Below are 16,843 nucleotides of genomic sequence, written 5' to 3'. Positions count from 1 at the left end.
GCACTGATACACACAAATGGTCAAAGGGCTGCAGGAGAAGCAGCTCTGGAGGTTTAACCAAGAGCTCAGGGATATGCCAGGTAACTCAGACTGATATGGTGTCTACTGCCACCATTCACAGAACGATCTACTGAACTGAAAAGTCCAATGAGGATGTATAAAAATGCTTTCACATACAAACCAGCTTCCTAGGATGTACAACAGTGGGGTCTCATTGCAGATATTATAGTAAAAGTTACTCACATTACTCGAAGTTACTCCTACCTTTCCATTTTTGAGCCGCCCAGAGGAGACAATCCTGGAGACATGCACTTGGAAAGGCCGGCACTCTGAGCTGCAGTTAAACTCTTCCACTCCTTCTGTGATCTCCACAGAGTTCTGTTCTACAAATGAAGTGATTCCCCGCTTCTTAAAGCAGCCATCAGTCTGCTCCAAAACCTGCCTTTTCACTGTTGAACACTTCAAGAAAGTCACTACAGAGAAGTCAACGTCAGCAACTGCAGAACAGCCCAGGTCTGCAGCATCCAGGATATTCACAGGAAGATCTTGAGAAGGCAGCAGGTCCCTGCCCATGACCTGACTCTTCTCCAGAGCACTGACAGTATCTTCAATCTCCTCAGCTGGGGTTGTCTCTGGAAGGTGGATTAAAGTCTCAGTCACTACAGAGAAGTTGCCATTGGCAGCTGGAGAATGGCCCAAGTCCACAGTATCCAGCTTATTCACAGGAAGATCTTGAGAAGGTGGCACATCCCTGCCCACAGCCTGTGCCTTCTCTGGAGTACTGCCTGAGTCCTGAATCCCCAGCTCACCTCCAGACAAGTCTTGCAAAGGCAGCTCAGGATTTCTCAAGTCCTGAATATCCAGTTCTGCCTTTGAAAGCTCCTGAGCCACTGCTGGAGATGGATCCATGTCTTTAGCAACCACTGGAGCACAAGACACGTCTTCAGTATCAAGTTTAGTCAGCAATGCCAGTGGAAGGTGGATCTGAGCCCCAGTTTCTGCAGGAGAGTCACCACTGGCAGCTGGAGAATGGCCCAGGTCCACAGCATCCAGACTATTCATAGGAAGATCATGAGAAGGTGGCAGGTCCCTGCCCATGACCTGTGTCTTTTCTGAAGTACTGCCCAAGTTCTGAATTGTGTCAGTCAGAGTCATCTGGGGAAGTTCAATCAGATCCTCAGAGGGGTCTTTGCTATTTAGCTCAGTGAAAGAACCATCTGCAAGCTCTGGCAGGTGGGAGATGGATGGTTCTGGCCCAAAAGGAAAAAGTGATGTTCCATTAACCCTGTCATTCCCGCTGCCCAGGGCAGAGGAACCAACCTCTTTGGACCCTTCCGTGGTTCTGCAATGCTGCACGGGCTCCTTCCCCACCAAACTCTCAAAGCTCAGGTTCTCCCACGTGCCTGAATCTGGGGACTGCAGACACGCTCCCACCGTGCAGAAGGCCTTTGCGCTCTCGTTCTCAATAACCAAGCCCTCTCTGTGGGAGGCAACATCCTGCCTCCAGCCTCGGAAACTCCGCTGAGGCCTCTTCTCATCTGGGGAAAACGCCCTTGAGGAGCCTCGCAGCCTCCGAGCTGCCTCGGCCACGCTGGTCAGGAACCTCACAACCCCCCCAAAGTGAGTGGCCTTGGCGGCACCGTTGGATTTTTTCCGCTGTCTGGGATTCTCCTCACATCTCGTATCAAAGTCAAAATAAGAAGAGGAATGATCAGTTGTATTTTCTAAGTTCTGGAAATTGGTTTCAGCCCTTTGATCTGGAAGCTTTGAATTATCTTTGCTAGTTAATGAAATTCCTTTCAGATAGCTCCAGACATCAGAGCTCCTTCCTCTCCGGCTCTCCTGTGGGAGCACAGCACACCTCTTTTGATTGTCCCCTTCTGCAACTGCAGGACTCTTAAGGTTTTCAAAATTCAAAGACTCGCTCTTTCTGGCTGGTATTCTGTGGCAGTTACCATCATTATCCTCACTGTGTAATCTGACACTAATATCCCTGAGACATTTACTTTCAGTGGCATCAAGTTCAGGAATGCTGATGTTCAGCTCTATGTCTTCAAAAGAGGAATCGAAATCCTCAATGTACCCCGCGTACGAGTGGCGGGAGGGCCTCCGACCGTCCCCCAGCTTCTTCACCCTGTAGACAGCTCTCTGCCCGCTGGCAGGAGGCTCCTCCTCGGGGTCATATGCCACCTGCACTCTGGATGCTCTCAAATCCACATTCTTGGGTGTCCTGGAGGATCTTCCCTTTTTCGACGACCGTACCCTCTCCATGAAGGATGGCTTTTTCAATTCCGAGACCTCAGAGGTAACTCCCAGCAGGATCATGGACTGAGGTCTGTCTTTACTCGTGGAGAGTCCTTTCCTTCGTCTGACGAAATTCCAGATCCGGTTGCCCTTGGTTGTCTTCTTATACCTGGGTGCTTCCTCCCGCTCACTCGGAATTGCGTCGCTGGAGGCGCAGTGCTCAGCACCGCAGACCTCCAGCGCATCAGTGCTCCCTTCCTCCATGTTCGCTTGGAAAGTCCTGTTTGCATATCCATTGGGAACTGTCACGAGAGGAGTATGCTCTACAACTTCCATCGCCCTGACTCGCAAACTGGGATCAGGGGTCACGGATGCATTGTCTTCAGATTGTTTTCTTCACAAGACTGAGGGAAAAAAGAATAAAGGAACGCAATTAGGAGCAGAAAGCTTTTTTAGGAGGCACATTTGTTAAAGCACCACAAGTCAAATCTCATACCAGTGGCCACAGTGGTTTTGCCATTGATTCCAGGAAGGCTGAAATTTTGCTCCCAAACCACGATTAAATCTGATTTAAATGACTGAAGGTTTAGTGACCACAAATAAACTTCCTGCATTAATAAAGTTACCACAAAGTATGTGCAGAATACCATGAATCACGTCTTCGTTTTGCAAGTCTCTGGGACTCCAAATACATCAGAGTACACGGTGGAGAGGGAAAGAGGAAATTCCAGTGAAGTGTCCCTGCACATGTCACTGTCATCTTCACCAGCCCTGTCTGCCAGGAATTGGCAACGCACTCCCAATGAGTTCAGTCTCTTCAGGGAGGCATTCAAAGTCACGACGAGCCTTTTCCTGGAAGCAATGCAATTCTGAAATACTACAACATCAGAAATCTCATGGAATATCCAAGCCAGATTTTTCCTACTTTAGTGATGGCACCAGCACAGGAATCCCTTGCTGGAACTGGACCACTGAATGAAAGCTGCTTGGCCACCGCTCAACACTGCACAAAACACATGTGATCCCCTCCAGTGAGCTCCAGGGAACAGGATCAAAAATACAGATACCCCACATAGAACAGCAATGGAAACCACTCCAAAACCTCTGTGGGAAAACATCTGAACTCCCACTCTTAAAAGCTTCCCTTCCCCTGAAAATACCTCTGCCCTGTCTCACTGCTACAACTTCCCAGGTCCTGAGTCTGGTCCTGCATTTGCTGTCTACCTTTGCAACATGCCAGGCACTAACTGGGATTAAATCCTCTCAATTCCCAACCTTTCTCTCAGGAGGAAGAAGGAAGCAAAAGAAGCAACAATAAGGGGTACAGCCCCAGAGACTCAGGTTTGACAATGGAAAACCTCTTTTCCAGTGAGCAGAGGGAGAGCAACACCCACATCAGCACTGTTCATGGTTCCCATATCTATAAAAAAAAAAAATTAAAGTTACTATATCTGTTAACACAAAGGTTATTAATGCAGCACCTGTTGCCCTGGACACCTCTTGGCCAAGGAAAGGCTCACCCTTGCACTCAGTCAAATGTAGTTGCTTCTACCTTGCCACCACATCTGTCTTACACCCACGGATGGCAGAGACACCACAGAACCAGAGCACAGCCAAGGGAGGTCAGAAACCTTAAGAGAAACAACTTCTATCCCAGATTTTTATGAACAACAGTCATCTGGCTTTCCACGAGCCACACCGCAGGGGTTGTGCCAAGCATTTCTGGCACCAATAGTACTTAGGGTAGCAGAAATGAATGTTTGCTGCTGTGGTGGGCTGACCATGGCCAGCTGCCAGATGTCCACTCACTGTGCTGTCTCTCCCCTTCCCCACACAGGACAGGGGGGAAATAAGATGAAAAAGCTGATGGGCTGATATAAAAATATGGTGCTCCCTTACCAATCACTGTCAGAGGCAAGCAGATTGTGACTTGGAGAAAACTGGTTTGATTTATTACCAGTTACAACTGATTTGGATAATGAGAAACAAAGACAAAACTAACACAACCCCTTACCCTCACTCACCCCTTTTTTTCCAGGGCTCAACTTCCCACCTTCACTCCTGATGGACCTACCTCCCCTCCAGGGGTGCAGGGGGATCGGGAATTGGGAGAGAGACAGTCAGGGCATTACACGTTTTCTCTCTCCTCCTCCTGCAGAGCCTCCACAGGGCACAGTTCCTGTCAGGAGAACCTGCTCCTGTGGGACCTCCACAGGCCACAGTTCCTATCAGGAGAACTTGCTTCTGTGAGACCTCCACAGGCTGCAATTCCTGACAGGAATCACCTCCTGGGGTGCAGGGGGATCGGGAATTGGAAGAGAGACAGTCAGGGCATTACACGTTTTCTCTCTCCTCCTCCTGCAGAGCCTCCACAGGTCACGATTCCTGTCAGGAGAATCTGTTCCTGTGTGGGGCCTCCACAGGCTGTGATTCCTGTCAAGAATATGGCCCTGTTCCTTCACTGGGTCTCTACAAGCCACAATTCCTGTCAGGAGAACGTGCTTCAGTGTGGAGACTCCACAGGCCCCATTCCCATCAGGAGAACCTGCTCCTGCGGGGCCTCCACAGGCCCCGTTCCCGTCAGGGATCACCCCCCAGCTCCAGCACCTCCTCCCTGTCACCTTCACTGACCCAGGCACTCACAGTGCTGTTTCCTCACCTTTTTTTTATCCCCCCCCTCATTCCTTTTGGCCATTTCTGCCCTTTATTAAACATGTTTCAGAGAGGCCCTGCCAGCGCTGCTGCCGGCTCTGCCACAGGATGTGGCGGGGCCGCTGTGGGAACAGCTGGGCCAAATACACCCCACAGTTAGATATCCTAAACATACACTGCCAAATACACCCCAAAATCATATATCCCCAATGTACACTGCCAAATACACCCCAAAAATCATATATCCCCAATGGACACTGCCAAATACACCCCAAAAATCATATATCCCCAATGGACACTGCCAAATACACCCCAAAAATCATATATCCCCAATGGACACTGCCAAATACACCCCAAAAATCATATATCCCCAATGGACACTGCCAAATACACCCCAAAAATCATATATCCCCAATGGACACTGCCAAATACACCCCAAAAATCATATATCCCCAGTGGACACTGCCAAATACACCCCAAAAATCATATATCCCCAATGGACACTGCCAAATACACCCCAAAATCATATATCCCAAATGTACACCGCCAAATACATCCCAAAATTATATATCCTAAATGTACACTGCCAAATACACCCCAAAATTATATATCCTAAATGCCATATACACCCCATAGTTACACAGCCTAAATGTACACTGCAACATACACCCCACAGTTAGACACCCTAAATGTATACTGCAAATATACTCCACAGTTACACATCCTAAACATACACTGCCAAGAACACCCCAAGGCAACACATCCTAAATGTACACTGCTACAAACACCCCACAATTACACAGCCTACATGTACACTGCCAAATACACCCCATAGTTACACAGCCTCACTGGATACAGCCAAATACATCCCTACAGAGTTACACAGCCTCGCTGGATACCACCAAATACACCCCTCAGTTACATAGCCCCACAGAACACAGTGCTGACCCCTCCACACATGCTGCCTCGCTCTGCTTTAGCCATCTATTTATTCAGCCTCTTGTACTTGCCACCATGGACATTTTAAGAGAGAATCTCCTTCTCCAAGCAGTTTTGGGGCCTCAGCACCACCTGTCACCATTTTTGCCCTGGGGCACAAATTCACCCAGGAGCTGTGTTGTCCTGGGTCCCTGCAGAGACCACAGAAGCTTTTGTTCCCAAAAAAACACGGGTTTAGCAGGACAGTTCCTCCATCTGATACTTGAGGAGGAGACCAGCTCCTCATTCCTCAGGCTGTCGCTCTGGGATGCGAGTTATTCCCAGACATCCCTGCTGCAACTTAAAGACTAACATATTGCAATGGGTTGGAAGGAGTGAAAAAAAACAAAAAGAGGGTTTGAGTCGTTTCAAGTCATGCAGGCAACTGGCAGCAAAAGACAGAAATCACAAATGGTCCCTTTTTTTGTTTGTTTTCTCTTTTCAGTTTTATGTTTTATTGTTTTGGGCTGGGTGGATCCTGCATGAGGAAAGATTCAAAGGGAAGAGGCTTGTCTGTGAAGTCTTTGGAGGGATGTTAGCATGGAGAAGACAGGCTGTTCCTTATGTGTCAAGTAAAGAGATCCCACAACAAGGGACAGATCCTGCACAGCTCTCCCCAGAGAAGCAATAAAACCCAGAACAGGACGCAAAAGTGGCTTTAAAATTAATTTTTTTTTTATTTTTTTTTAAACAGCTTTAAGCCAGATGTAAATTAAAGCCATCACCACTAAGCCAGACCTGAGTGCTCTAAGCAGAAAGGAGACCCATTCTGTGACCAGTGGTCGCTGGCTCCTCTCCACTTTCCCCTTCACCACAGCCTACCCTAAGCCTCTCCTCATCTTTGAAACCATCACCAAGACTTTGACAGAGATCTCCCTGAAGGATGAGTGGGATAGGAGGACATAAAATGGTGCTCAAAAGCCCTTTTGGTCAGCTGGTAGCAAATACTGAGGTGAGGGAAGCACTTTATCGGTGTGTTAATTCCCAGCAATCACAGGACTGCACACAGGCTGACCTTGGTAGGAGCCACAGCTTCGTTAGCACCCACAGTTCAAGCACTGTCCCTGAACCAGCCCCAGCCCAAGGACTGGCACTGCCTCACCCAGAGCAAAGCCTCCCACCACCAAGGCAAATTCTCTGCACATGAACAAATTCCAGCCAGCTTCGCTCAGTCCTCCCTGAGCAGGTGCCAAGATCTGCTACGCTCCGCTGACTGACACAGCCTCCGAAATGAGCGTCTGCCACCGTGCAAACACCCCCAGCAGCATTCTGGTGGGAAACCTATGCTTCAAGTAAGCCAAACAGGGCAGAGGTGGCCTTACCAATCGAACCACATGGGCTCAGAGGCATTAGGGTCCACGGTGACAAAATAAAACTTGACTATGGAGGAGAACAGCCATGAGAGTATCTGGTGAACCATTACTCGCCTTTCTGGGGTGCAGGGGAAAGAGGTTTGGAAGAATCACTTTGAGAACACCTATTACCCAGAAAACTATACCACTTAGTCAACCATATGTTTATTTCTCCCCTCTGAGCTGGGACTACCATCACTGTATGAAGGGCTTTAACCACAGAAAACATGAGGTAACACAATTACCTTATACCTCTTCCTAGTGGAATTCCTCGGAACTACCTGGAGCCCAGGGAGGAGGGTGGCTCAGCCAGGCTTGGAGGCTCCAAAACACACAGCACCTCATCCAGAGAGGAAGATGGTTTTATAAAACCCCAGCTATCAACCGAACACCACAAACAGCTCCAGTGTACAGGGGCTACTTTGCCCTCTGCATGAGACCCTGTTCTCACCACACGAGCAGCAGTCCCTCATTCTGAAAATCCACTTCCCTTTTCCAGGTAATCAAGGTGGACAAACAAGCTGGAATTGATGGAATCCGCAGCCAGTGGCACCAGGTGTGTTACACAAACATCTATATCTATGGCCACAATTCCCCCTCCAAATTCTTTCCATATTTTTTGTATTATCCAAATCTTTAAGAAAGAACTACACACGCTGTATCTCACCCACGATTGCACAACATTTCCTTGGCAACAGGCTCTTCCTGCATGATACAGGTGGGAGTAATAGCAATTTTGCTCCTTTTCAGTGTGATTTAGCAGACAGACAAGCAGAAACATCACCACAGGCCCAGGGAACACCCACTGAAGTTAACAGTTCTCGCAGATTTAAAAGACACCAAATCAGGCCCAAGCAATCAGGGCTGTCACAAGCCATCACCCAGGGAATGATGCTTTTCTTGGGCAATCTCCTTCTTCTGAGCTCTTAGTAACCTACAGGAGTCATCCACAACCAGAGCAAAAACAGGGTCTAAAGGCAGCAGGGTAGAGAGACCAGGTAGAAAGGAAGCATCAATTAGGAAAGGTCTGATCCAGGATGAGTTTTCTCAAGAGATCTTAATGACGCAAAGAAACTGCTCATTTAACAATGCCCAGTTCAGGCTGATTGCCAGGCAGGCACCACACAATCCCTGAAATCTACTTCAGACCAAGCAGTTTTGGGGTAACTAGCAGAAGTATCTTTTTTCAAAAAATATTTAGTGCTGAGAAGCCCTGTGAGGGTGGGGAGGCCCCTGGCACAGGTTGCCCAGGGAAGCTGTGGCTGCCCCATCCCTGGAAGTGTCCAAGGTCAGGTTGGATGGGGCTTGGAGCAACCTGGGATAGTGGAAGGTATCCCTGCCCATGGCAAGGGTTGGAACGAGATGCTATTAAAAGGTTCCTTCCAACCCAAACCATTCTGTGATTCCATGATCCCTAGGCATTGTGGAATTCTGAAGAATGCATATTCCCTGTTACAGTCAAATTGTAAATCCCCTCTATCAAGTGACCCAACAGAAGAACTATTTTGACTGGGGCCCTGAGAAATAACAAGCCTTTGAAGGGAACAAAAAGGAAATTGGCGGGAAGTTGCCCTTGGGGCAGCCCAGACAGGATCACATGCCAGAAACATGCTCTCCACCACAGAGCTCCTGGCTGGAAGCACCTGGAGAGACCTGAGGTCATCCTACAGGGTTTTGGAGCCAGAGGTACAGAGGGTCTGAGGCTCAACCACACCCTGCCTGCAAAGCAGACATGGGGGGGTTCAAGCCATGTCACAAATAGTTGGTACAAAAGCCCAGCTCTTCTTGGGACCATGCTGTGCTGGGTGTTCATGGACAGGATCTGCACTTGCTGCGGAGCAGTGACTCCAGACACCCCGCTAAGGCTCTCCATCCTCCTTCTCTCAACTTTCAGCAGTGCCAGATTTGCTCCAAACCCCCCTGTCCCCCCCGGCAGCGCGCAGGACATGTGAGTGGGAGGCCTGCGGATGGCGCAGCCTCGCAAGGAGCTGCCGGAGCTGGAATGTGCCGAGGGCCCCCAGGGACACGATCTTCCACTCGGCTCTTCCTCTGCAGGATCCAAAATAACAAACAAGAAGGAGCCCTTGGCCATTGTTTCTCGGGGAAGGGGGGGTGACGAGGAGAGGGCACGCGGCGCAGCCTGCCAGAGGCACGGCTGAGCTTAGGAAGTCCTGCCTGGGCTTCGGCGTATCCGCTCCTCTCCAGGAGGGGCAGGGGGAGGCAGGAAGGAGAGAAAATAGAGAACAAATGATCATGTAGCCCTTGAGAGAAACCTGTCTGCTCTCAGAGAGCGTATTTAGCCCAAGCATGCAGCGCCTCTTGCTATACAAAAGAAAAAGAGGAAAGAAAACCCCGCCAGTTCTTCCGTTACCGTGCTCTACTCCCGAAAAAAATGGGAGGAAACAGATGTTAAGCTCTCCAGCATCAGGAAATTATCTCTTTCATGAGGGTACAGTTACTTCAGTGTATTTAGGTCAAACAAATAGGGGGAGAATCATGACTTCTCCCCCTTTCAGTTTATGTCTCTGCAGACATTTCAAGCTCTCTGGGTTTCTGTTTTGTTCTTGAAGGACATCGAAGGACCAAGCACAGAGCTGTCTTTGCTCACAGAGCACAACCAGAGGATGCAGCCTGATGAACAATCCCCTGCCCACCTGGCAGACCCCCAGCTCTCAGCCACCCACACCACAAACCACTGCAGCCCCTACAAAAATTTGGCACCTCCTGTTTATGGGTCAAGGAGGAAGATTTGCTGCTGGGCTTTGGCCAGACACGGCAGCACTACAGCTTGCTTAATGGTATTTTTTTTTTAAACAGAAAAGGAGGTTAAAGGAGCATGGAGGAGAGACTTGGGTGAAACATCTGCAAAAGGGATCTCCAGGCCATCAGCAGGCACAGTTACGACTTTCCGGTGCCGGCTCCCGAAGGAGCGCTGAGCCGGTGCCCGTAGGAAGTGACCATAGAATTGAACCAGCGTTTTACATGCTCTGCAAAATACGTTACACAGGAAGTTAAACCCCCTCATTAGGAGCAGGAGAGCAGTCTGAATCGCTTTTCAGTCAGGAGTGGACAGACCTTATCAAAACAATGAGTTTAAGAATCACAGAATAGTTAAGACCTCCAAGATCATCAAGTCCAACAGTCAACCCAGCACCACCACCATGTTCGCCATTAAACCACGTCCTCAAGTGCCATATCCACACATTTTTTGAACACTACCAGGGATGGTGACAACACCACTGCTTAGTAGCTGAAGGGACCCTGCAGCAATGGCCTCCTCCATCACTGAGGGCAGACTACCAGACAAATTAACAGCAGGCAAACATGCTGCATTCCCTGTGGCAGTAGGCATCTGCCCCACACAGTTTACACTGGTTTAAGGCAAAGCTTTTACAGTCCTAGATCTGCATTTGTGCTCCTGTTAATTCAATCTCCAGTGGGCAGACGGATGGATGCACAGACAGACAGCTCCAGCCCTGTATTCACAAGGACGGAACTCAAAACTCCAGGCTGAGTAAATCAGTTCACTCATGTATAATTTAAACATTACTTCCTTCCCATTTCAGGGAGCTTTAGAGTTTGTGTGGTGGCTAAACACAATGAAATTAGAGCAGGAGAATCTTGCCTGAGGCCACAGGAGAGAAAGAGAGAGAGAGAGGGAGAGAGTTGCTCGACTGCATCTGTCAGACAACCTGGGCTTGTGCTGGTGCTGCCAGGGGAGGGACCAGCTCACAGCAAACACCAGCAGCTCCAGGCTGGGGGCTTGGTGGGCCTGCTGAGATGGGGGGGGCAGTGCAGAGGGGTGCCAGGCACCTCCAGGGTACCAGCCCTGGGCTCTGCAGCACACTGAGCTCTAGAATCTTCCACTAAGCCAGGAACAGCTTTATACACACAGTGCCTGCACAGGAAAGGGGAGAGAGCTCCTTGTGCCAAACTGAACAGAAGAAACTCAAGGAAAAAAAGCCCATGTTAACTGGAATCGAACAATGAACATACAACAGATTAGTTCCTGCTGATGGCGAATTTCGGAACAAGCCTCTCACAGAGCTCAGGCAGCTTTGGCACTGTACCTGTGCTAAATGTTCCTCCACCCTTGCAGAGCTGACCCAGGAACTGCAGATACACCTTCTGCCCACTGAACCGTGGCAGCATCACCCCTTGCACACTTCCATTTCCCCTGCTTTGCAATTCTAAATTCTTCTGCTCTACAGAAAATAAAAAAGTATCAAAAAGGTCCAAAAGGATCTGTTCAATATTGACACCCAGGGACTCCCAACAAAATGAAGGAGCCTGAAAAAGTATCCTCTGCCAGAACAAGGTGATGTTCTGATGCACAACAGCTGTTTCCCCAACCTCCCCAGCTATTTGGCACCAACTGTGGTCACTGTAATACAGAAATATCTGCCATTACACGTAGATTATTTAAGCTGCTCAGGAATCAGTTGAAAGTAGTTAATTATACGTAAGAACACTTAATTACTATCCAGTAGCATACGTAGGTACTCTAATACCACAGTGATGAGCTAAACACAAGAGAACAGGCAGATTCAGGGGTCTACACCCATACACACCTCACTAATGCCAGCTCAACACCAAGCCATCCTTCAGGAGGATGCTGGGAGGCAACGGCTTCACGATGCTTGTGACTTACTCTGCATTCCCAGTTAGTCAATTTAGTGGAGATGCCTCAGGAACATTACAGATGTGATATGTCTTAAAAATCCTTTCCTTCTCCATAAATCCTTAAGCAAGAAAGCATGGCTGCCCGTGGGCTGAACATCAGGGCAGAAATCAGTAGCCAGCACTTAATTGTTTATATCTTGAGACAAAGATAGTGTCTAAATAATTGTCTATTGTATCCCAGAGACAGTACAGGAAAGCTCTTCCCCTTGCTGGGAGCCTACAGGTCACACATGCTTCTGCCATAACATTTGCTATAAATAATCCTCAGTTGAGCAAAGGTCTGTGCTAGTTACAGAGCAAGGCAGCACTGTGCTCCTATCGGTTTCAGCCATTACCCCTCCCCAGAGAGTGCATATCCTACCCTATTGTTCCTGCTCAAATGTTTGAAAGAATTATTTTTTCCTTGTTTCTTTTGTTTGGAGAGTTTATTTATATTTCCTCTTTGACATGGAATTACTACTAGAAAAAAATAAGTGCCATCTTTACAAGGCAGCTTACCGATGCCAACACTGAAACGAGGTGCAGAGGGTCACGTTTGTAGGATATTGCCATAGTTACAGACCTCCCAATCTGTGATTCTGTGTTAATGTATGTTCAGCACATTCAGATCAGGATTAGAAACAAAGAGCTGGGTGCCAGCGCTGGCCCCAAATTCATAAGCAAAGACTGGGAGCACATGCAGCAACCCGTTCTGCTCAAGCATTTCAAAGAATTTTTTCAGCATGTTACTCAGCCACTCCCTTACATGGCCCTGGTGATGTCAAAGAGCATCTCACATGTACTTAACTGCCTCCCTCCAAGCCCTATTTCTACCTCCAGACCAAGTAACCCATTCCTTTTAGGCAGATACACAGGCGGGATTTCCCCACGCTCCTTTCCCCCCTGCCCTTTTTCCTTGGAGCAGTTTGACACAACCATACGAGCACAGGACTGGACAGTTGGGGCTCACCTCCCCAAGCACCACATTATGGAAAACCCAACTCATCAAGCAAAGCCTTCTGAATACAAGGTGAGGTATCTCCTTGCCATGCTCTGAAATTGCTGTCAAGTCTCACTTTAGAGCCCCAGGTGGAAGGTGTACAAGTGTCACAAGCAAACAATTCCTTTAGGAGTCTTGTGCACTGCTTTTGAGTAAAATCACCTCGGTTTCTGGGTGTTTGGAGGTTGGATGTTCCAAATAGGCCCAAGATACCCACTGTGCCTTCAGCCATTGCTACAGTCCAGGATATCCAGCTCAGGAAGACAGGCAGCCTCGAATAAAAATTGCCTTTAGGCACATAAAAAAACCTAACCTCGTGTTTCCAGAAAAGCACGGTGATGCCTCGTGCCTGGCAGCTCTTGCACTGGGGCTTTTCACCCCAGAGAGGCACAGAGCTTTTGGGGGTCTGACACCTTACTTCTCCCTCACAAGGCTGGCACAGAAGTCTCAAAAGTCACACGGTGCCTCCCAGACATGCAGACACCTTTCTCCTGCCTTCCTCCTCCACAGCAACACCAAACTCCTTCCTTATCTGCCTCCAGAGCAGGGACAACCCATCCAGGAGTGCCCGGTCAGCCCAGGGAGACACATGGGGATGCTCTGCAGGAACTAGGGGCACATGGGTGATGTTCAGAGCCCAGATTTGGTGGCTGTTGTAGGTGTTACTGTGTATTTGTGCAGTCCAGCTTGAGCAGAGCTGCTCCTCACATGCACAGCTCGTAACCTAAGGCTTCAAACCCACAGTCTGCCAGGGCCAGCCCGCTGTGAGGATCCAACACGGACACTAAACCAAACAAGCCGAGTTTGGGCGGACACTGGGAGCACATCCCCGTCTGGATTGCTGCATGGTCTCACTAGCGTGGCTTTGCCCTGCAAAAGGGGCTGTCAGCTCACATTCCTCACGCTCCAGGGCCCCACTCCAGCCAGCCACACTGCACTGGGTAAGGCAGCTCCGAGTACCGGGAACCAGCATCGGGTTCAATTACCATCACTGTTGAGGAGCTTTCTCACCTCCTGCCACACATCCCGGCCCCCAGGATGGGGCTGAGCACACACAGGTGTCTCCTCTGCCTTCCCACCCTGCCCTCCTCAAAGATCCACCCAGCCCTTTTTTTAGGGTTAAAAAACTCAGCAGAGCAGGAGCAGCTAAAGGTTCCCTTCATCATTATTTATGGAATAAAGCCTGAATCTTTTTTTTTTACAAGAAGCTGGGGATTATATTCCAAAGTACTAGGCATCTTTCTATTTCACTCTGTTTTATATTCTGCATATTCTATAGTCTCTCCAACGAATCCTTTTCAACAGCAAGTGAATTTATTGCTATGAGTGGCAAAGGACTAAAAAAAAGCCATGAGCAGGATAGGAGAGGACCAGTCACCCTGAAAGTGCCCACTGCAACTCCAAGGATGAGCCCAGCACACCTGCATCTTCACCCGTGCTTTAAAAGCACAAACAGTCCAGGAACACGTGCAAGCAACATCTAGTTTTTGCAGGAAATTGCACTGCATGGATATCCAAACACTGCTATCGTGCCAAAAAAACAACATGCTGGATTGCCATCACACAGACCTGAATTCTTTCTAGGTTACAGTGTTCAGCAAATGCTGAGCAGCAGTGATACCTGCCCTTAGTTCTGGAGAGCCCTGGAACTCCACAGCAGCCAGGCACCAGGCTGCAAATCCAGCAGCACGCCTTGGAAGAGATAAATATATATGTTCTGCAAGGACATGCATCCTATGGAGGCACAGGACCAGCCCACAATGAGCCATGGCACAGTGGCTTGTGTTTGCTCAGGGACTGGGTTCAAACCCTGTTCAGCTGGTGCAGGAGCTGCAGGAACTCCCACACAGCTCGACCTGCCTGCACAGGCAGGGCAGGACCAGCCCCAGCTCCCAGGGAGCTCCCCAGCACTGCCAGCCTTCACAAAAGCTCTCTGGATGTTACTCCAGCCCGGTGGTGTCTTGTATTTGGCTGGACCCAGCACTCAGCACCGAGGTTTACCGGCCATATGCTGTGTCTTTGCTTTGTGCTGACACGTTTCCTTCCCGTAGTAAAATGACTGGGCTCTCCCCTACATAGGCTATATGGGAATAAAAGTCTTTAAGGAGTCAAGCCTTCCTGTCCATCCCACTCAAGAAGCATCAAAAGTGCACTCTGAGCCATGCTCATACCCAACCATTTGGCACAAGGGCTGAAGACATCAGGGTGAAGACAGCAAATACTTTGACAGGCTACTGGTCCCAGTGACAGCACCTTCCCACAACCACTGTGATTCACCACTCACGTCAGCAGTGGAAAAAGTGACCCCTTCTTCCTTCAGAGGAAACAAGAGACGTGCTTAAAAAAAGGTTTTTTAAGAAAACTTGAGCAAAACTCAATTCCCACAGAACCAGAGGGATCTTCCATGGACTTTAATCGCTCCTTTTCTTGTGTGTCTTTAAATATTCTCCCTCCTCCAGCAGGCAAACAAGTGCCAATCCCAGCAATGGCACTTGCAGAACAGCCCCTATTTCACAACTACCTGCAGCAAGAAAATCAAGAAACCTGACACAGCGTGTCAAAAATAATCTCCCTGAAAGAGGTGGCAACTGGGAAGAGTTGGAAAGAGCTACCCCTGGCACAGGGGCTTCGATCCTGCCTGTGGATACAGAAACACATCAGACAGTGACTGCTCTGCCCATGGCTCTCAGTGGATGACAAAACAGGCCCAGGGAAGGCAGGAATGAGGCAGCAAGAGAAGCACACAAAGAAAATCAATCTTTGTGATCCTCACACCAAAGGCATTCAACCAAGTTCAGTTTGTTTCCAATCCTGAAAGAAGCCTATGCTGAACTTCCCTCCCAAGCTGCACCTCCTCTGGCTCCCTCAACAAGGGATGGATGCAAGAGCAGAGAAGGAGCAAATGAAGAGATAAAATAATTAAGCATCTCATCTGTGAGCTGGGTTATATGCTCATTTTTGGGGTTGGCCTGTGTAGAGCCAGGAGCAGGACTTCGATGATGCTCGTGGGTCCCTTCCAACTCAAGACATTCTGATTCCATGAACACAAAGTTCTCACCCATCTCTACAGCAACGCAGCTCCACAGCCACCAGTTCAAATCCAGCTGTTATTTAACCAGCTCAAAACATGATCTTCCCATACCCCAACAGCTAGAAATCACAATTTAAGCTGCACGAGGCTGAACCCCAGCTTACTACCATCAGCAAAAGAGCAGATTAACACAGGGCTCCAAAGGATACTTCGCTGGACTCTTTGCAGAAGATCTTGTCCCAGATTGTAGCTTCTCTAGAAACCCTCCTGCACACTCAGGAAATGCTCACAATCCATCCATCCCAAAGACACCCCTAACCCAGCTCCCTCAACTCCTCTCCCACTGCCAGGGAGGAAAGCTGTGCCTTTAAGCATCAAAATCAGATTTCCCACTGACCTGCTCAAACACATACTTAGGTGCCTAAACTAAACTGCAATTAGGGGTCTCAATATTCATTCTTGCAGTGTGTTGTTACCCTCATGCAGCAGAGGGGATATAAAGAATCAGGGAAGTGCAGCACAGAGGGCTTCCTCCAACACCACCTAAACCCACGGCTCCTTCCTGCTTCCAGCAGAAGTTGCACCTCCTTTTGTGTGTTTGAGGGAAGACAGACAATGCTTTTGGTCTTCTGAACAGTGCCCCAAGGAGCATCCAGCAATCAGTCTTTGTCCCCTGGCCACAGCACTGCACAGATCCACGGAGTTGTCCTGCAGCATCCTGCAGTAAAGCTCTGCCCAAAAAACTTCTTTTTCCTGTTTTCATCTCTGTCTTGTTAAAAACATCTATGCTCCAGCTGTAAATAAAAGTTAAATTTTCCAGGAATCAAAGAAAGGTGCCTAGAAAGATTATAGAGTAATTATTACTCAGAAAGTTCAAGTCTGAAATCATAGGGATAGACTTCCTGTACTTCCTATAGACCATTT

The 16,843-nt window shown here is 48.7% G+C and overlaps 1 protein-coding gene across 6 annotated transcripts in view; it reads right to left on the bottom strand.

Moving 5' to 3' along the window:
- The window catches only part of ARHGEF9 (Cdc42 guanine nucleotide exchange factor 9), a 187,361-nt gene extending 184,739 nt beyond the window's left edge, over nucleotides 1-2,622 (bottom strand). For 2 of the 6 annotated variants that reach the window (XM_064670188.1, XM_064670189.1), the window contains exon 1: nucleotides 265-2,619. In XM_064670188.1, the coding sequence (XP_064526258.1) occupies nucleotides 265-2,580 (2,316 nt within the window). In that variant the 5' untranslated portion in view covers nucleotides 2,581-2,619. Of the gene's footprint in view, nucleotides 1-264 lie in introns of all 6 variants that reach the window. The other 4 variants (XM_064670187.1, XM_064670190.1, XM_064670185.1 and 1 more) reach the window with 4 other exon arrangements.
- Between the last annotated feature and the right edge of the window lie 14,221 nt (nucleotides 2,623-16,843).

This window comes from Pseudopipra pipra, chromosome 13 (genome assembly GCF_036250125.1).
Source record: "Pseudopipra pipra isolate bDixPip1 chromosome 13, bDixPip1.hap1, whole genome shotgun sequence".
Taxonomy (NCBI): domain Eukaryota; kingdom Metazoa; phylum Chordata; class Aves; order Passeriformes; family Pipridae; genus Pseudopipra; species Pseudopipra pipra.
Note: the sequence above shows the minus strand (reverse complement) of the source record. Positions and strands in the feature narration are given on the sequence as shown.